Source organism: Ambystoma mexicanum, chromosome 12 (assembly GCF_040938575.1).
Source record: "Ambystoma mexicanum isolate Mex_15411 chromosome 12, UKY_AmexF1_1, whole genome shotgun sequence".
In the NCBI taxonomy this organism is placed as follows: domain Eukaryota; kingdom Metazoa; phylum Chordata; class Amphibia; order Caudata; family Ambystomatidae; genus Ambystoma; species Ambystoma mexicanum.
In genome coordinates, this window is record NC_090936.1 from 205,440,949 (window position 1) to 205,459,992 (window position 19,044).

Below are 19,044 nucleotides of genomic sequence, written 5' to 3' on the forward strand. Positions count from 1 at the left end.
GGCAATGGAAAAGGGCCAGCTGGGCAGAGACCAAGGAGTGACGGAGCCCCGCCACAGTTGGACTCCCAAGTTGCTGAATCATTAGGACCTCTACGAACTGGAGAGGGCAGAGACTAGAAAGGATGACCATGTATGCCACCATTCAGGTTTCTGTAGTGGACTGGCCCTGCATGGGGATCCCACACTGGGGGTCGCGCCTAATGATGTGCGACTTGTATTCGAAGTTGGGGTAATCACCCCATAATGTTCCATTCTGTTTTGCGCCCTGTTGGCGCACAGTTCGGGCTAGAGGTGCTTCAGGTTGGGGGGGGAATTACAGGGTGGGATGCGGGGATTGTTGCCTTACACAACGGTGTTCGATCGGCATGAAGCTGCAAAGAGAGAAGTTGTTATCGTTTATAAAAGTTGTCATGGCTGGTCACAAAGCTCAGTGAAGGGGGTGATTGCAGGGAGTAGACACGGGTCCTGCCTGCCCCAGGCATATGAATGTCCTGACTCAGTAAGTCTGGGAGCCAGGAGACTAGCACTGTACTGCATGCCTTTGGGGGGAATCCGGGGTGGACACAATTGAAAGGGGGTGACCACCTGCCCGCAACATCTCCTTTGACACCAATGACACATGAGGGACAACTAACGCTGCTCACATGGAACGTTAATGGGCTGGGCTCCAGTATTAAATGCAGGCTGGCGCTTCAATTCCTCAATAGGCCTCGCCCGATATTGCTCTGCTCACCGAGACACATCTTATGGGTACGGAATGTAGGTTCTTTCGACGATCTAACTACACAACGGCCTTTCACGCTGGATTCTCCAGCAGGGCATGAGGAACTATGATCCTTATGCACAAAAAGGTCCAATTCCAGCTAGGTGGGGTACAGGCGGGTTCGAGGGGGCACTTTGTGGTGGTAACTGGGGACATAGAAGGGAGCATCTGGGGGATAGTAGCAGTCTATGCACCCCCCCAACTCACACTTGAACTCCTGAATGACCTCCAAGCAGCGATGCTGGGTAAACAAGCAGACCACCGGGTACTGGGTGGGGATTTTAACTAAGTGATGGAAATGGCCAGAGACAGAATGCACACCGACACTAGGAACCCTCACCACCCGACCAAACTAAACTCCTTCGTGAAGGCACTTGGGTGGGTGGATGTATGGCGAATATTGCATCCCAGGGTTCTCCTTCTCCAATACACACAAGTCCCTGTCTCGTATAGACTACTTCTTTGTCCCGCAAGACATGACACACAGGCTGCTTACAGCTACATATCTAGCCAGGGGCATCTCGGATCACTCCCCTCTAATCATGGCGATAAAACATGGATGAACCAAATCCAAACCCAACTGGCGTCTTAACGCATGCTACCTTGGTGTCCCTGGGGTGGCAGATGGACTCTCCCAAAAAACAGAATACTTCTCCCTCCACAAAGGTTCTGTCGACAGTCTGATAACGCTATGGCAAAGCTATAAGCAGGTTCTCTGGGGCCCTTTCTCTGGCGTTGGCCCATCGCCGGCAACAAACCTGTGTAATTGCGGAGGCTGAGGGAAGTGCAACTAAGGCTGAAGTGTTGTTCCTTTCATCGGGGACGGGTGCTTCACAGGAGACAATGCAAGGACTTTCACTGGGCCGTGCGCAGTCAGATATATGAAACCAGGGACAAAGCTGGGAAAACCCTTGCGTGGCTGGAAAGACGAGATAGGAACAGGGGACATGTACGCGACATACGTGGGGCCTGTGGGGGACCTACTTTATGACGATGATAAGATTGCTGAAGCATTTGCCACCTTCTACGAATGTCTTTATTCCCCCCAGGGGGCATCGCAGGAAACTGATGGCTCACACTTCCTGGATTCCATTGAGATCCCCAGACTCTCAGAGCACCGGAAAGGCAAACTAGAGGCGGAGATCACAGAGGAGGAGGTGGCGGCGGCCCTGTCACAATTCCAATAAGGGAAAACTCCGGGACTGAACGGCTTCCTGGTGGAGACCTGGAAGCGACTGGGCGAACCAATAATAGGGCACATGCACCGCATGCTGGTGCGCTCCCGAGAGGAAGGGCAGCTTCCCAAGATCTCAGACAGGCGGCCATTGGAGTGATCCCAAACCCGAGAAACCACCGGAACTCTGTGCCCGCTACACGTCAATTTCACTCATCAATGGAGAAGCCAAGGTTCTTGCCCTTGTCTTAGCCAATAAGACTGTTAGGGGTTATACACACCCTGGTCCACCCCGACCAATGTGGATTCATGACATCCAGATCCACCCGGATGAATTTACGCAGGGTACAGTTTGCCATTCATCAGGCAGATTCGATCAAGGACCCACTCGCACTCTTAGTGGTTGATTTTAAAAAAGTCTTCGATTCGGTGGGATGGGCAGCCTTATGGGATATTACGGACCGCATGGGATTTGGGGCCAATTACATGTCCTGGGTTAAGATGCTCTACGACTCCCCTGAAGTAGTGGTACGGGTCAATGGGACGTCTTCCAGGGCTTTTTTGCTGGGGCAAGGAACCAGGCAGGGTTGCCCCTTCTCCCCCCTGCTATTCACACTGGCCATAGGGTCACTTGCAATAAGACTCAGGACATCGGTGGAATGGTCGGGATTTGTATTGTCATAGGGAGAGGAAGACCGGGTTTCACTCTATGCAAATGATCTGCTCATATAAACGAGCAACCCCAGGACTTAATGTCCAGTTGTAACGAAGATCCTCACGGAATATCAAGAATTCTACAGTCTCAAAGTAAACAAACAAAAAACGGTACTCTTCCCCCTCCAGGGTGGAGTCGACACAATCCCACGTCATGGCTCCTACTCTGTCTCCATCCAGAGTTTTCATCTACTTGGGCATCCACGTAGGCCCCAACTCCGACGACTTACTTCGTCTCAACCTGCAACCAGTGGTGGACAGATTTGAACTGGCAATCCCTCCCACTAACTCTAATGGAAAAAGTGGCCTTCTTTAAAATGCTCTCTCTCCCGAGATTACTATATGTCTTTCAGAACGCCCCGCTACATATCCCCCATACGACCTTCGCATCCATAGATGTTACCCTCCAGAGACTCCTCTGGGGAGGGAAACAGCCCTGTATAGCCTTTAAAACTCTACTGTGCTCTGTCTGGGAAGGAGGAATAGGTTTACCCTGCCTCCAAGCTTATTACTGTGCCGCACAGTTTGGAGTGGTGAATGACTGGCTTCACGGGGATCCAGGGCTCTCACATATAGGGGTGAGATCAGAAGTATTGGCACAATTACACCCCTCCGAGTGTTTATGGGACAGAAAGAGAAACGCCCGGGATGATACGACAAATCTGCAAAGTCTGGGCTGAAGCTCTTCACCTTATTGGCTGGGGCAGGAGACCGACACTGGACCAACCCTTATGGAACAAGATGCTCATTCCCAAAGTCCTGAAAATGGAGCACTTCACCAGGTAGGAGGATCTGGGGATACAGACCCTGGCAGATGTGATACAGGATAGGTACCTCCTGCCATTTAGGGACATACAGGACAGGTTTGCAATACCCAATGGGGAACACTGCAGACACCTACAACTAACACGTTATTCAAGCCCAGTTCCTTGTGTTGGCCGATATTCCAAAATGTTCCAAACATTCTCCATGCCAGGATGCTGGAAAAGGTCACATCAATAGTGTGCCCGCTAGAATCAGAAGAATGGGTTGAGGCACTAATGTTCTCACGTGAGATTGGCATAGACACTAAACTCTGCTTAATACAGTATAAAATACTGCACCAGGCTTACCACTCCAGTGCGTCGATGGTGACTGGTGGATAATGGAGACTGTCTGCAGTGCCAAAGGTCAGAAGGAACCTTCTTCCACATGATATGGGACTGACATTATATAGGACTTCTGGCAGAGATGCATCCGCAAGTTTTCTGGGGTTCTGGGGACTCCAGTCCTGCATGATCCCAAGATGGCAATACTGGGGATCTGGGAAGAAGTGGAGTATACCAAGTAGAAAGAGATATTCTTCTCTGTGGCATTGGGACTAGGAAAGAGGCTCACAGCCTCCACGTGGGGATCCTCAGATGGACTGAGCCTTAGCTGCTGCACCAATGAAATGGACCGATGTGTGTCCCTGGAGAAACGCGTATATAATGCCAGGGGTTGCCCTGGGAAGTTCCTGAAGGTCTGGGGGAAATGGACTGGAACTGCGTGAACACAGAACATGGTAAAGTCCCATGATGTATGTGTGGTAACCCGAGGCCCCACGGATGCCCCCCACCCCCACCTTCGCGGACTCTCCCGCACCTGTTTCCTCACTCCTCTTCACTGTCTCACAATTGCAATATACTGTACCTTTGTAATGCAACCTTGTTTTGCTTATGTTTGTTGTTTGATTTGTCCACCTTGGTTCGTATTGTAAACCAATAGATTTTTTTTTTTTTTTTTTAAAACAACAATAGTATAGTTAAGCAATATACAGTTCCCAATATTAGCAGTAAAGGAGTGGACCATCCTACTCTTCAATTTGTGTCTTTTCATATCTAAAATATTAACACTACCTACAACAAAACAATGTATATGTAGACATTGTGGCACAGTAAAACTTAAAATTATGCTCGCAATAGAGATGCTGTGGATTGTCGAGCCAAGGGATAGGTGAAGTTAACCAACCTCTGAATAACCAATTAGGTGGCAAGGGTTAAAAACTGTCACACCTCCATGGCTTCTATGGGCAGTTAACCAAGAACAGCCTAGAAGCAATCTACAGCCATGATCACAAATTACAGGTAAAACTATTTTAAATCCCTCTGCAAGAATTGATATCACCCTTCCTCTGTGCTTTGATGGCTTCACTTAGACTGTTTTACCCCTCTTACTTTTTGGCCAGGATATCTTTGGAAGCTGTGCTAAAACTCAGTACCATGCTAAACTTGTTTCACCAGCACAGGGAAAGTTGAAAGGCTTACCTAACAAAAGTACATCATGGTGCCTCTTAATGGTGTAATAACGGAAAAGAAAAATAAGTTTGAAAAATGGTAAAATAGCCTATGTCAGCCCCTAAAAGAGCCAAGTTCTAGCCACATGAGCAGTTTGTCGTCTCAGCATTAAGGCATCTGAAAGCGGTTTGCGTCTCGGTATGAAAGCAGTTCAGCTCTGTAAATTAGTTTAGTCTCCAAATTATTGAAGCAATCACTACAAATAAAAATTTGGAATAGTTGGCAAAGTGCCAGTTTTTAGGCCAGTAGTCTATAATTACTGTCTTGGCCAAGTCATTAAATGGCATGTTTGCACTTGTATCCAGATGTTTTTTTAGGATCAGCTTTTGTCCTGCTGGTTCTTTCCCCTTCAGGAGCTGCAGTGTTGTAGGCTCCAAAATTTTCTAAGAAGTGGATCTCCTTGCTGTCTGAAACAGCTGGTTTATAAAGGATTAGACTCTCCACTTCATTTTAATTTGTTGCATCCCTGTTTCCTTGTTAGGCAATCATATCCTAACAGATGGGTGTCATTCATATAAATGGTTGCACTGACAGTCCGGTTTGTTTACATTGAAATGAAGCCAGCGTTACATGTCGGCTGGACACACATAATCTGGTATTCGTCCAAGAAAACCATGCATGCTCGTCTCTGAACAAGGAATATAAGACCAAGGTTTCCCATTTTAGCTTATTAGCAACAGACCTTGCCAAAGAGAACCGAATGGCAGCCAATAATTTTGGACTCTTATCAGCATATTTCAATTACCATTTGCGTCTGTTCATTTACTAACATTGAGGTCTGTCATTTGTTCACATAAGTAACTTAACTAGAACATGTACAATTCCTTATTATAATTGCAACCTATCAGCAACAGCTTTGTATAACTGACACTGCACAAGTTTGCTTTTTTTTTTTGCCATCACATTTTAATATGGCGGATTTCTTAATTTTCTTGTTTCATGGATTTGTTTGAAGTAAGAATCATTTACCAATTACTATTTTACAATTTTAAAAGCCCCGCTATGCTTGAGAATGTAAATGTGTTCGTATTAAAAAGTGCAATGAAACATGTTCAAAATACACTTCTCATTAGCTGTTCTTTGTTGCACTCTCTGTTAATGTCTTTCAAAATTAAAAAAGAGAAAATCATGTAAGCCATTTTGCTTTCTCCTTTTGGAAGAGCACAAAGCATTGCTCGGACAACATTAAGAAATGTACCCTTTGCCTAGTTTCTCCATCTGTTCATTTCAGAGAACAAAATGTAGTTTGAACACAGTGGTCCTGTGGCTTTTATCAGCACCCTCTCTTGTAGATAATAAAGATTTTCCATAATAACTTACTAGAAAGTCTTAATTGTATTAAAGACATGGAGGCGAGCATTATGCTTCTCTTTCTTTTATTATTTATAAACAGAAAAACTTAGCAGCAAGTGTTTATGTACCTTACTGAGAGCAGAGGTATGCGTAACAAATCAAAGGTGCATAAAAACCACACAAACATCAGAAACATACTCTAACTGTCCCAAAAACTAAGAAACTCCATTTCCCAGGAGACTCCAATAAAGTTCAGCAAAAGGTCACCAATAGGTGACCTCAGTCCACCAATCAGCATATAGATGTCCATACAAACAGTCCTGAACATGATATAACTTGCTCTTTCGAGGCCGCGAACTTGGCTTATTCAAGAGAAACTGGTAGAAGAAAACTGCAACTTAATCAGTCTAGAGGCAGAAGACAAATGCCGAAGCCGATCCGGAGATCAGGAGGACTTGTCTATAGTCACTGTCAGGGAAGAGACAAACAACTAGAGTTAGATCATGCATATGACAACCCTAGTTCCCCTTACGGGGGTGGGAGAGAAGCTAGTGTGTTATTCTGAAATACACATAGTTAACAAATGGCAATAATCCTCCCAGGAATGCAATCAAGAACCGCCCTCAAGCGTGTCTCCCGCCCAGCGAGAGAAATGGCGGGATAATGCTTGCCTCTGTGTCTTTAATAGAATTAAGACTTTTTAGTACGTTTTAAAAAAAAAAAAATGTATTAATTTTATTCAAACCAAACAACAATACAAACCAAACATGCAGTACAATTCATAACAGTTCCATCAAACGCATTTAGTATTTAGTCACTGCTCCCCCAATCCCACCCCCCTTAATGAGCCTATTTGTTCTTCGCATTCAAGGTCTGCTTCGTGTGGCAGGGTTTCACTACCCTCGGATTCTGTTGGATCCGATACTACTCCAAACATTTCCGCTATCAATGATTTCCAAGCCATCAGGGAGCCCACTTCTTCCTCCCAACCCATGCTGCTCGTTTCTTGCCATACCATCCTTTCGGCCTCCGCCCATTTCTTTAACTCTTTCCATCATACCTCTACCCGCGGCTTGTGACACTTCTTCCATCCCATGGCAATCCTTCGTTTTGCAAGCACATATGCCAAGTCTTTTAATTTCCCAACATGTTTAAATTTCCGTGAACTGGGGAACCCTCCCAACAAACAGGCCCAGGCCGTATCTATCACGAGCGTGACCCCTTTCTCCGCCAGTTTTTGTGCCACTTCGCCCCAGAAGCGTTCAATTACCGGGCATGACCAAAACATGTGTGCCATGTCGGCGTTCTCCTTGTCGCACTTGGGGCACGCCTGGCGCCCAATGTTTTTAAACTTTGATATCCTCAGAGGGGTCATGTATGCCCTGTGCTTTATATATAGCTGCATTCGTTTTAATCTGGCATTTCTTGACACCTTCTTGTGGTATCCCAGGGCCCGTTCCCACATCCCATCCTCTATCGGGGCTCCCACCTCAGCTTCCCATTCCCATCTCAAATGTACCACTTCCTTCCCGACCTTAGTCATCGCCATCTCATACAATCTAGAGATCTCATGCCCCCCACCTCCGATATGTCATATATTGCACCAATAATAGCATCCAGTTTCCTGTCAAAATTGTTTCAGGCCACGTTTTCCAAATTATCTGCACCATTCTGTGGTACGTAACATATTGACCTGTATGTAATCCCGCCTCTGCTCCAAGTCCTTCGAGATCCTTAATGGTCCCCTCTTGCCAAATGTCCCCTAGCGTTACCAACCCCATCGATTCTGAATAGGTCCTGATAATCACCCTCAGCTGCCTATCTCCCCCTGCTAGTGCAACCAACGGTATCTGCGGGGAGCATGGGGGACGCTAGTGCAACCAACGGTATCTGCGGGGAGCATGGGGATGGGTCCCCCATCATCCGGCAAGCTCGACGCCACATTTTCCACCCAAGCATCATCATCATCATCATCATCATCCCAGGGGGCTCCTTCTTTTCTGACTTAGGGAACCAAATAATTTCCTTTAAATAAAATGGGGTACAGTTCTGCCCAAACAACCCATGTTCATGGGCCTCTTCATCAGAAAGCCACTTGGCCACACATTGCAGTTGACCCGCTACATAATAGACCCCACAATTAGGCAGTTTAATGCCACCTTTCTCATAGAAGTTCTGCAACTTCCATAGCGCCACTCTGGTCCGGGTGCCATGCCACAGGAAGTCCCTGCACATACTGTTCAGCTTAACAAAGAACTTCTTAGGTATCATATATGGAATGTTGCTAAAATAATGTAAAAGCCTAGGTAGGACCACCATCTTAAGCATTGCCCCCCGTGCCATCATTGCTAGGGGCAACTTCTCCCAAAACTTCATGCATTTCCTGATTTTCTCAATAGCTATCTCAGTGTTACACTTATGTTCCTCTCCTGCTGTGTGGTACACGTCTATCCCAAGGTAGCGGAAAGAACTCACCACCCATGGTATTTGCAGCACCGGCAGCCTTTCTACAGGGGTTCCCATATAGCCACCCAGCGGGAATATGCTAGATTTTTGGGGGTTCACCGCTATGCCAGACAACCTGACATAGTTCACCAACACTTCCAAAATATGTTGGAGATTTTCTTCCGGGTATTTCAGATATAATAACAAATCATCTGCATACAAGGATATTAAGTGTCGCTCCTCCCCACCTCAATACCTATCGTATCATATTGTTGCCTAAGGTATATTTCTAGGGGCTCTAGGGCTAGAATGTAAAGCATCGGGGACCAGGGGCATCCCTGCCTAGTACCTCTGCTAAATTGCCATCTCTCAGATATCACTGAACCTGTTCGAACTCTGGCAAGCGGCTCACTGTATAACATCTTAGCCCATTTGATAGGACTTTCTAGTAAGTTAGCATGGAAAATCTTTATTCTATGTCAAGACCAGAGGCTCACATTATGCTTGTTTAAAGCTTACTTACCACAATGGATGCCTGCTGCTCTACCGCTTTCAGGTAGAATTGCTTAAATATTGATTTGCCTGCCCAGTCCGCCATCCTCATGATGTCTTCTAGGCGGACTCCAACCTGGAAGGCTTTGGAAGTCATGGCTCCTCTCACGGAGTGGGACCCTAAGTGCATGGTACCTATTCCTGCTTGAGTTAGAGTCCAACGCAACTAGTGTGCTAAGGTTGGAGCGTAAACTGCCTTGTGCCGTTTACGCAGAGCTATCAATAATTGCCCATTAGGAAAGGTCCTTAGCGGGGCTGTCACTTCTTCGTAAACCTTCAAGCATCTAACTAAGCAAAGCTTGGGCTGGTCCCTAAAAGCAGGGTAAGAAATCACCCTAGAGTTTCATTTCGTCGCCCTGTGTATATGGAACATGACACCATCAGGAGAAAAAGTCCTGACCGCTAGGTCGAGAGCTCTGACGTCAGAGACCCTCCAGCAAGAGACCAGGCAGAGCTGCGTAGTACGTTTTCCGGACAGGGCAGTACGAGATAACTCCTCATTATGTGGCCATGACCGAAAAAGATTCAGAACTTTGTTAACGTCCCAAAGCTTGTCATAGCCGGACGGAGGCGGGACTAAGTCCGATACCATTGAGTAATCTGCGAACGAGGTGGTGTTCACCAGCTGGGATCCCCTGAACGAGATCATGTCCAGTAGAAATAGCTGAACGGTAGGCGTTAACTGTCCTGTAGGCGAGACCTCTTTCAGCTAAAGAAGCTAGGAAATTCAGGATTTCCTCTATAGGTGCTGAAACCGGATGCAATCCTCTCCTTCGGCACCAGGTACTCCAGCCGCTCCAAGAGTTGGAATACCTCTTGAGGGTAGCAGGGGCCCAGCTTTCCTCAATGAGGCTGACCGCCATGCACGACATGCCGGGAACTCTCCATCTTGACCTGAAATCCTCCAGGCCGCTAAAATCAGTGATCCGCTGAGGAGAAGGGGGTGACGCTGCCCCGCCGAATCCAGTAGGAGATCTGGAAACTGGGGTAGAAGGATTGGAAAATCAGAAGAAAGTTCCACAAGAACTGGATACAGGTCTGAGAGGTCTAGACCGGGGCTATGAGGACCAGTCCGTATGCTCCCGACGGGCCTTTGCCAGGGTCCTCGCTATCATGGTAAATGGGGGAAAGGCATAATGGATTCCCTAGGTCCATTGCTGTAGAAATGCATCTGTCGCAGCCGCTGCCAGATTCGGCTTCCAGCTGTAAAACAATGATAGCTGGGTGTGGAGTCTGGATGCAAAGAGGTCTATGGACATAGGACCCCAGACTCGTTGGAGGCGAAGAAAGACCTCTCTGTTGAGCCTCCAGTCGCGGTAATATGTGGAATGACGGGAGTACCAGTCCGCTACCACGTTTGTGAGGCCAGGGAGATACTCTGCTGTGACTGAAATCCGATGTTCCAAACAGAAATGCCAAAAGTCCTTGGCTAACTCTGCTAGAGACATCGATTTGGTGCCACCTAGAAGATTGATGTACCTTACTGTGGAAATGTTGTCCATTTTTAACAAGAAAAAACAACTTGTTCTGCCTCTGGAAAAAGAGCGCTCCACGAAAGAGCCTGCGAGGAGCTCCAGGCAGTCGATATGCATCTCCAGCTCCTGCAGAGACAAAGTTCCTCCCGTGGCGACAGAGCCGTATCTCGCTCCCCAACCGGAGCGACTGGCGTCTGATTCGATGACGATATCTGGGGTGGATTTGAAGATGGCTCTGCCGGCTCTGCCGTTCCAGGCTTGCATGTGAGTGAGCCATCAGTCGAGTTCTGTTCTCGTGGAAGGTGAGAGTGTCAAGTGCTGCGAGTAGGAGAGGCTCTGTCTCAGGTGCTGACCTTTGAGCCTCTTTAATTCTCGGTAATGAAGAGGACCGGGAAAAATTGCTTGGGTGGAAGAAGATAGGAGACCCATTACTCTTGCTAGTTCTCAAAGAGATATGAGGTCCCTCTGCAGGAGTCTGCAAATCTCCCGTTGAGTCGAGTGTATCTTGGCCACGGGAAGACAGAGTTGCGAGTTCTGGTTATCCGCCACAAACCTGAGAAATTCTAGATTCTGGGATGGACGGAGGATCGATTTCTCCCAATTTATGAGGAAACCAAGACTGTGTAGCAGGTCGATGGACAGCCTGGATTGACCTCCTACCAGGGCCTGTGAATGCGCCATGAAGATGTTGTCTAGGTAGACAATGAGTCTGACACCTTGTTCTCTCAGATGAGCTACTACGGGCCTTAGGAGTTTGGTAAAGGCCCAAGGCGCTGAGGAGAGCCAGAAAGGTAGGCTTGTGCATTCCCAGTCTTGGTTTTTCCAGGAAAACCTGAGATAGCTTATGTGGGCCTGGTGTATGGGGACTGCAAGGTAAGCGTCCTTCAGATCCAGACGCACAAGCCAGTCGTTCGGTCTCAAGATGTCCCCGAGCATGTGGATCCCCCTCCATCTTGAAATGCCGGTAGACAATGAAGTCGTTGAGAGCCCTTAGATTTATCACTGGACGTACTTTCTGTTTCCTGCGAACTAAAAATATAGGGCTGAAGAAGCCGCCTTGGTTCAAACAGGGACAAATCGCCTGTTTCAGGTATAAGCTGTGTATCGCGGTTTAGCGCGGTCTCGTCTGCTGATGACATTGCAAACGGGGCGGGGCGACCGGCCTGATATGGTTGATCGAAAAACTAAGCACAGGCCGAGCGTTGCGTCCCTGGCCCATGCATCTCCTAACAAGGAGTCCCATGCTTGCGCAAAGAGATCTAATCTCCCCCCTATGGGCGTCTGCGCCGCGGGCTCTGCTATGGGTACACTGACCTGTGGATTGTTGCTGGGCTGGGTACCTCGCTCCTCTTCTCCAGCCACAACCTCTTCCCTGCCCTCTTGAGGGGAAGAAAGTGTCCGAGCGGTCCTGCCAGAAATTGTGCTGGGCTCTGGCGTGATGAGGTCTTCGATCAAATGGAGAAGCGGGCAGAGGAGCGACCTGGAGAAAATGTTTGTCGCAAAAACACTTTTGATGGAGGCCCGAGCCTTGTCCAAAGCGGTTAAGGTGCAAACGAACTTTGACATCTCCTTCATGAATGGGTCTCCAAAAAGCAGACCTAGGGCTGCAGCTCCCGACTCTGTCTGCGTACTCCCCTAGTTTAGAATCACTTTTGAATAAGATACCTTTACAGTGCTCAGCCGAGAAGGCACAACTGGCATTACCCAGTAAACAAATTGCTCTTTGAGCCCAACCAGAAAGAATCACAGGATCGATAGTCACCAGAATCAATGGCTGTTTCGGCAGGGTCCATGATCTTCGCAAGGGGACCAGTGACGTCCAGGACCCTGTCCTGACAGGACTTCCAAGCGCGGTCGATGCCCTTCCTTGGATCCTTGACATTCTTTTCCAGAAAAGTAATCATTTTGGAGTCCAACTCCAGAGTGAAAGCTACCTTCCCCGGGATCTCGGGGCGGGGACATTCTGCTCGCAGTCTAGCTCTGACTGCTTTATCCAGAGGCCTGCGCAGCATGGTCTTGATGTAGTCAGTTGTTCTGGACGACGCTTCCCAATTGGTAGATCTGGGGTGCACAAGATCTTCTGGAGTAAACATTCCCCTGGAAGGGGATAGTTCCCGGCTGCCTCCTTGGGGATGGGGACTGCCGCAATCCCCGAGGTTGAAGGTCGCGACCCCATGCTGTCTAGTCTATGCTGAATAGGTAGGAGCATCTCAGACACAGCCCTCTTGATGCTGGTCTCAACAGAAGATCCCAGTACCTTTTTTAGGCTGTCCACCATTGCCACCTCATCAATTTGATATACTTCATCTTCATTATCAGACCAATCCTGGTTTGACTGAGGGAAGTACTGAGCTGCCATAATGCAGAATAATCTGATTACACTTTTTTTTTTTAAATATATGTCCTGTGGGCAACAGACAGCCTACTCTCAAGCCCACTTCTGTCAAGCAAAAAGGGGAAATGTGTGCAGAGCGCAAATGCTCTCCCTTCTGCTGTAATAATAAATGCTTCTTGTATGGAGACTATCTCCTTTCCGTTTTCGGCATTTTGAGTTTGAAGAAAAAAAGTGAAGCAGAGGATTCGTAGACTCCAGCTAGCGCTTGCGCTCGAAATCCATTGTGAAAGCCAAAGGAAATAGGAGCGCGAGCGCCAGCTGTAGAGTAAAGGACTTTGCAGAGCGGAGCTCCCCCTGGCAGCCGCGCGAGGAACCGCAGCCACGAAAATCTCTGCGCAGCCTCCCTGAGCCTTGGAAGCTGAGAAAGGGCTGCGAAGGCGAGCACAGAAAGACGCCCGGAAAGCGGACGTAAGTAAAGAATAAAAAAAACAAGGCTAATGAGCCGAGCGCAGTGCTAGGGCTCCTATGACCATGGCGGTCTAAGACGCTCAGCCAAACAGCTGACGTCGGAGATTGGACAAGGCAAAGGTAAAAAAATAAACGCGCAGTACGCATCTAACAGTGTTGACCGCACAAGGTAAACCCAATAAACGCTGAGACGTGTTAACAGTGTCAAACGAATACAATAAAGATAAAATCTATGGCTACACGACAAACGTAGCGAAAAAGCAGAATGTAAATAAACAGTAATTCAATATGAAATAATACGTTTCAGTTAGATAAATTTGCTTATAAAGTTAAAATAATCATGAAGGACAATAAGGCATGAATGTACTTATCTCTTGCTGTGAGCAGCAAAGAAAGAGGAAGTTACATCATTTTCAGGTCTGTTCGTATGGGCATCTATATGCTTATTGGTGGTTGAGGTCACGTGTTGGTGACCTTTTGCTGAACTTTATTGGAGTCTCCTGGGAAATGGAGTTTCTTAGTTTTTGGGAAAGTTATAGACTATGTTTCTGATGTTTATGTGTGGTTTTTATGCACCTTTAATTTGTTACGCATACCTCTGCTCTCAGTAAGGTGCATTAACACTGATGAGCTTTTCTGTTTACAAATAATAAAAGAAAGAAGCATAATGTGAGCCTCTGGTCTTGACATAGAATACAATTTAATCCCATCATGCTATTTGAAAGGGTTTAATAACAGTCTGTGTTTTTGTGCTTGAAAATAGAAGCTGTCAAAGGCAATAGTTGTGGATGCACATTTGTGAAATTCATCCCTGCCGAACTCAATATTAATTTTCCAGGCATACGTAGCTGCCTGGGATTGAGAGCTGTTCCAACCACAGATATCCTTATGCAATTTGTGACTATGCCAACAGTTGAATTGTTCCTTTTAATTGCTACCAAATTAGGTAATTTTAGTTATAAATGATTACTCATCTAAAACCTTTTATCAGCCAAAACTGTTTATGTAACGCTTATCTACTTTCATAACGTGCAAGATTACTAGAGTATGTATAAAGTCTTACCATCTTCTATGAAACACGGTAGATTGTGCAGCAACATAAGACGTCCATGAAAGTGGCTAGGATCCTCGTGCACAGGAAATTCAATAGGTACAGTAAGCTCACAAATCTGGTGTCCAGCAACAAACTTATAGACAAAATTCCTTTCTTTGGTGCTCATTTGGTCTTTGTTTGGTTTCATTTTCCTTTTATGTTTTTCTGTAAAAAAAAAAATAATGTGTATGTTACAATGTTAAATCAAACTTTAGATAACATAGTATATTGTACTTTTACTATTTATTACATAATCAGCACCCGTGGGAATGGCGCCAGCCAATCGGAAAGATAGAAATGTGAGCTTTCATCAATGGTATAAGCCCACATTCCTTCCCAACCTCCAGTTCCACTTCCCTTGCTACCTTTTTTTCTATTCACCATGACCGTCCTACTTACCCTCCATTAACTCTCCCCGCTTCTCTATTTACCCACCTCACCCACATAACTGCTGTTCTGCTGCCTCTGTTCTTCACCACCCACTCTGGCCACACTTGATGGCCGTCATGAATATAGGAAAGGGATTTACGCCCTTTTTTTGTTACATGGCAGCCTGTTTTTTTGGGGGGGGGGGTGTTAAAGGAAATCAGGTTTGTGCCATCATCCTGCACCATATTTCTATAAGGTAAGGATTTGGAACCTCTGTCTGGCTCCTCGGAAGTTTTTGAATACAACTACTGTCAGCCCTAGCCAGTGTAGGCAATGGTGAGGGATCATGGGAGCCAGAGTTCAAGATATCTGGAGAGCTGCAGCTTTCAGACCCCTGCTAGAACGTGTCACAGATGGCCTCAATAACACACCAACTCTTGAAGAAGGTTCAACGGTTGTTATTGAAAGAATTGTGAAGGGACTACCTATGTGCCGTCCCTTTCTTCTCCCCTGGGTGGTTCCCCTCCTTAACCCAGGCACCCCTAAATCCCAATAGATCGTAACCCCCCCCCCCCCCCACTGCCTAGTAGATGCCTGGCAGGTCATGAGGGCCTAAAGGCAAACGCATTTTTATTTTTTATTTATTGTTCGGCTGTATAAAACAACCTTTCAATAATTACAAAAAAAAAAAAAAAAATGAATAAAAACATATCATAAACATATTACAAATCAATTCATCAGTCTATAACAACATCTCACAATTGATAAAAAACAAAGTATATACAACTTAATATCAGCATTTTTTTTTTTTAACACCTTCCCCTCATAAGACCATTCACAATTACTTTGGGTATAATTCATTTAAAAAACCTGTTGTTGCTAATCTAATTGACATTCTCTTTGCACCAAAGATCAGTAGCCATAATTCTTCCATATCGGTTATCATTTGCGCTTTAAAACAATGAAAATAATATTTACGACGTATAGCATATAATGCAGGACAGTAAGCGATGACATGTTTCAAGGTTTCTATGGTATCAGGCTCCTTACAAAATCGACAGATATTCTCATTGACGTCTATTAGTTTACGCCTAAATAGTATATCCTTTGTATGCCACAGATTTAAACGAAAACGAATATAATCATCTCTAAATTTTGGAGACGGATATTTTAGGATATAAGATTCTGTAACTCTAAATTTTTTGTGACCAAACTGGGCGATGTTCCAGTCTTTAGAGTAGGAGCATTTTTCCAAAGTATATATCCAATCTTGCCGATACAGTTTAATTTTGGCTTGAGTTGGATTGTGGATTAAAGTATCTAAGGAGATGTCCGCATCAGAAATAATATTTATAGCTGTATTTAAACAGCGTTTGGGGTATTGATCATCTGAATATAGTAAATATTTGCCTAAGATACAAGATATGTCTACACATTGCAGTGACAGAATACATTTCCTCAATAGACGCATTTTGTATCTACCTTCCTCTGGGATCAATCTAGGTGGATCCTAACATGGGTCCCATGATAAGAATGTAATGAAGGAAATCATCCAGGTCTCACTCGGTCCTTTCCTGCATCCTCTTGTACTAACTACTTACCCTGATGGTCTGTCCTTTTCTACCCTTTCTTCTACTCTCACTCTTCCTCCCACCCTCATTATACCCTCCCCCCTCACTGTCCCTCAGATGCTCTTCTTTCTAATATTACCCTTCTTCACTTTCTACTCCTACTCTCCCCTTTATGATTCTCCCCTCTACGGCTCTCCCAACTCTGGTATGGTATGGTATTGTTTATTTATATAGCGCTCATACGCAGGCAAGTGTTTCAAAGTGCTCAAGGAGGGTGGGAACACGAGGAAAAAACAACAGTCGCTCATGGCCCTTGACATCGGAGACGATAATAGTCTGCACAGGCAGAGTAAGTGCATACAATACATTTAACAGCTTGGGATGTAGCAAATAGGCCTGATGTTGATTCTGCAATTTTAACAGTACAAATTAGGGGTGACGACAGGGGGAGAAACAGACGATCTCCAGGCGTGGTGCGTACGGATCGAGCAAGTGCACAGAGGTTAACAGGGAGGGGAGGGTCAAGTGCTCCCGGTCGGTTGAGACTGGGGTAAGTGCAGTCTACTGCACTACTATTCTCCCCTTACCACACTTCTACTATTCCACTCTACTACTGCACTTCACCCAAATCTTCTCAGTCAGCCTACTTTTATTCTCCCAGTCACCTTCTCATTCAATGACATTCATCCCCTACTCTTCCTGTTATTCTCACTCACTCACCTTGCATGCGCTCTCAAATCCATTTACCCAAGTACCACTTTCTCCCATAAACGGATACCTCACCTTGTACACGTTTTCAGCAATCCTCCCCTTTGCTCCTCTGCACTGTGCTTCCTCCGTTTGATCTTTTAGATCTCCTACTCCATAGACCTTCCCCGAACAACCCACACTGCCATTGGTTTTGTGACCCTATTTGTCCTTCCTCTTCCCCTTCAGTCCTCTCCCTCAGATGGATCTCCCAAACTGCTGGCTTGCTTCTCTTTAAGTGAGGGGTCACAGGTATACAAGTCTGCCAGGGTTTGGAAAGATCGTGATGTTGTGTGCTGGTGGTGTTGGTAAGAGGAGAGGCGGCGGCCCTAGCACACAGCAGAGACCCTGCAACCTCATCTACAGCGAGGGTGAATCCAGCAGTAAGGGCAGACCCGCTTTTGTGCACTGGTGGTGTTGGTGAGAGGTGAGGAGGCAGCCACAGGAACCTGTAGAAGACCTTGTGTCCTCATCTACAGTGAGGGTGAAATCTGTGCTAAAGGCGCGCCCACTGGTGTTGGTGAGAGGACAGGAGACTGCCACAGGACCCTGTGGGAGCCGGTGGGAGAGATTGGGTCTTCATCTACAGCGGGGGGCAAAGCCTGCGCTAAGGACACGCCCAGTGTTCTGCACTGGCAGAGTTGGTGAGAAGAGGTGGCCACAGGACCCTGCGGGAGTCAGCAGGAGACCTTACATCCTTATTTACAGCGAGGCCCAAGCCAGCGCGAAGAGTGTGCCAGCTGCTGTGCGCTGAATGTCTGAGAGAGTAACAAAAGGTATGTTTTTCAGAAATTGCATCACGGTGTGGGCTAAAAGAAAGAACATTTCAGTGGAGGGTCTGTTGCTACACCTACTAGAAGAGAGAGAAGGTTTCCAACAGTTTATACTTGTTTGTTTCCTAGTTGCTTGCCATCTTTACTTTGCACATTACTGCATTGACTGTTGTCTGATTGTTACTTAGAAGTACCTGGAAACAACTGTGGGTGAGGGAGACCGGGGGAAGAGTCGGACTAGGACAGCCCCTTAAACTGTAAAGGCATTCGCTATCGATCCCGTTTCTTGGCTCCTTGGCTCCCTCTGTGCTTTGTTCTCCGGGCTGTTAAATCCTCGCTCATTTGGAGGTCTGAGTGTCCAGCCATGCAACTGACTTAGGTTTTATATTGATAATTCTAAGAAATATAGGATTATATACCACGGCTCTTAACAACATTGAGCACTCTGGACCCTCCACGTGTCAAGACACTTTTAGTACATTTTATATAAGGCAGCTTTTCCTCCTGGCGAGAGGGAGGAGAGATGGACTCCGACAGTTCCTTAAGCTATGGGGCGTTCGACTCCCTGGTGTGCTAGCAATATAATCTGATATCAGTTGAAGAATTGTGGTGCTTAACCTTGTTTGTATCTGGCTTACGTTAAGATAATTAAACAAGATATTTAAGCAGGGTGCAGTGGATCTAAAACCCTGTATCAAATTCATTATTTCTCATAATTTTAAATCAATCTCATATTTCATCATTTTCATCAAGTGTATGTTTTTTGATATTTCATGTATCATAGTCCTAGCTTTTTGCATCTAATATGTGGCTTTAAAATTTTAGACCATTTTAAAATTTGCAGTTGCACTTTATTCAGTGTTTACATGGAATAAATGGCGGACCTTTCTCGGTATTCTATTGAACAAGAACCTGACAAGATTTCATCGACACCACTCAGTACAAGGCAAACTGCAT

At 46.1% G+C, this 19,044-nt stretch overlaps 1 protein-coding gene across 3 annotated transcripts in view; it reads right to left on the reverse strand.

Annotated features, from left to right (window-relative positions):
- FERRY3 (FERRY endosomal RAB5 effector complex subunit 3) overlaps positions 1–19,044 on the reverse strand; it is an 845,039-nt gene that overhangs the window by 784,499 nt on the left and 41,496 nt on the right. For 2 of the 3 annotated variants that reach the window (XM_069628304.1, XM_069628305.1), the window contains exon 2: positions 14,598–14,792. In XM_069628304.1, the coding sequence (XP_069484405.1) occupies positions 14,598–14,775 (178 nt within the window). In that variant the 5' untranslated portion in view covers positions 14,776–14,792. Of the gene's footprint in view, positions 1–14,597; positions 14,793–19,044 lie in introns of those variants that run through there. The other variant, XM_069628306.1, reaches the window with a different exon arrangement.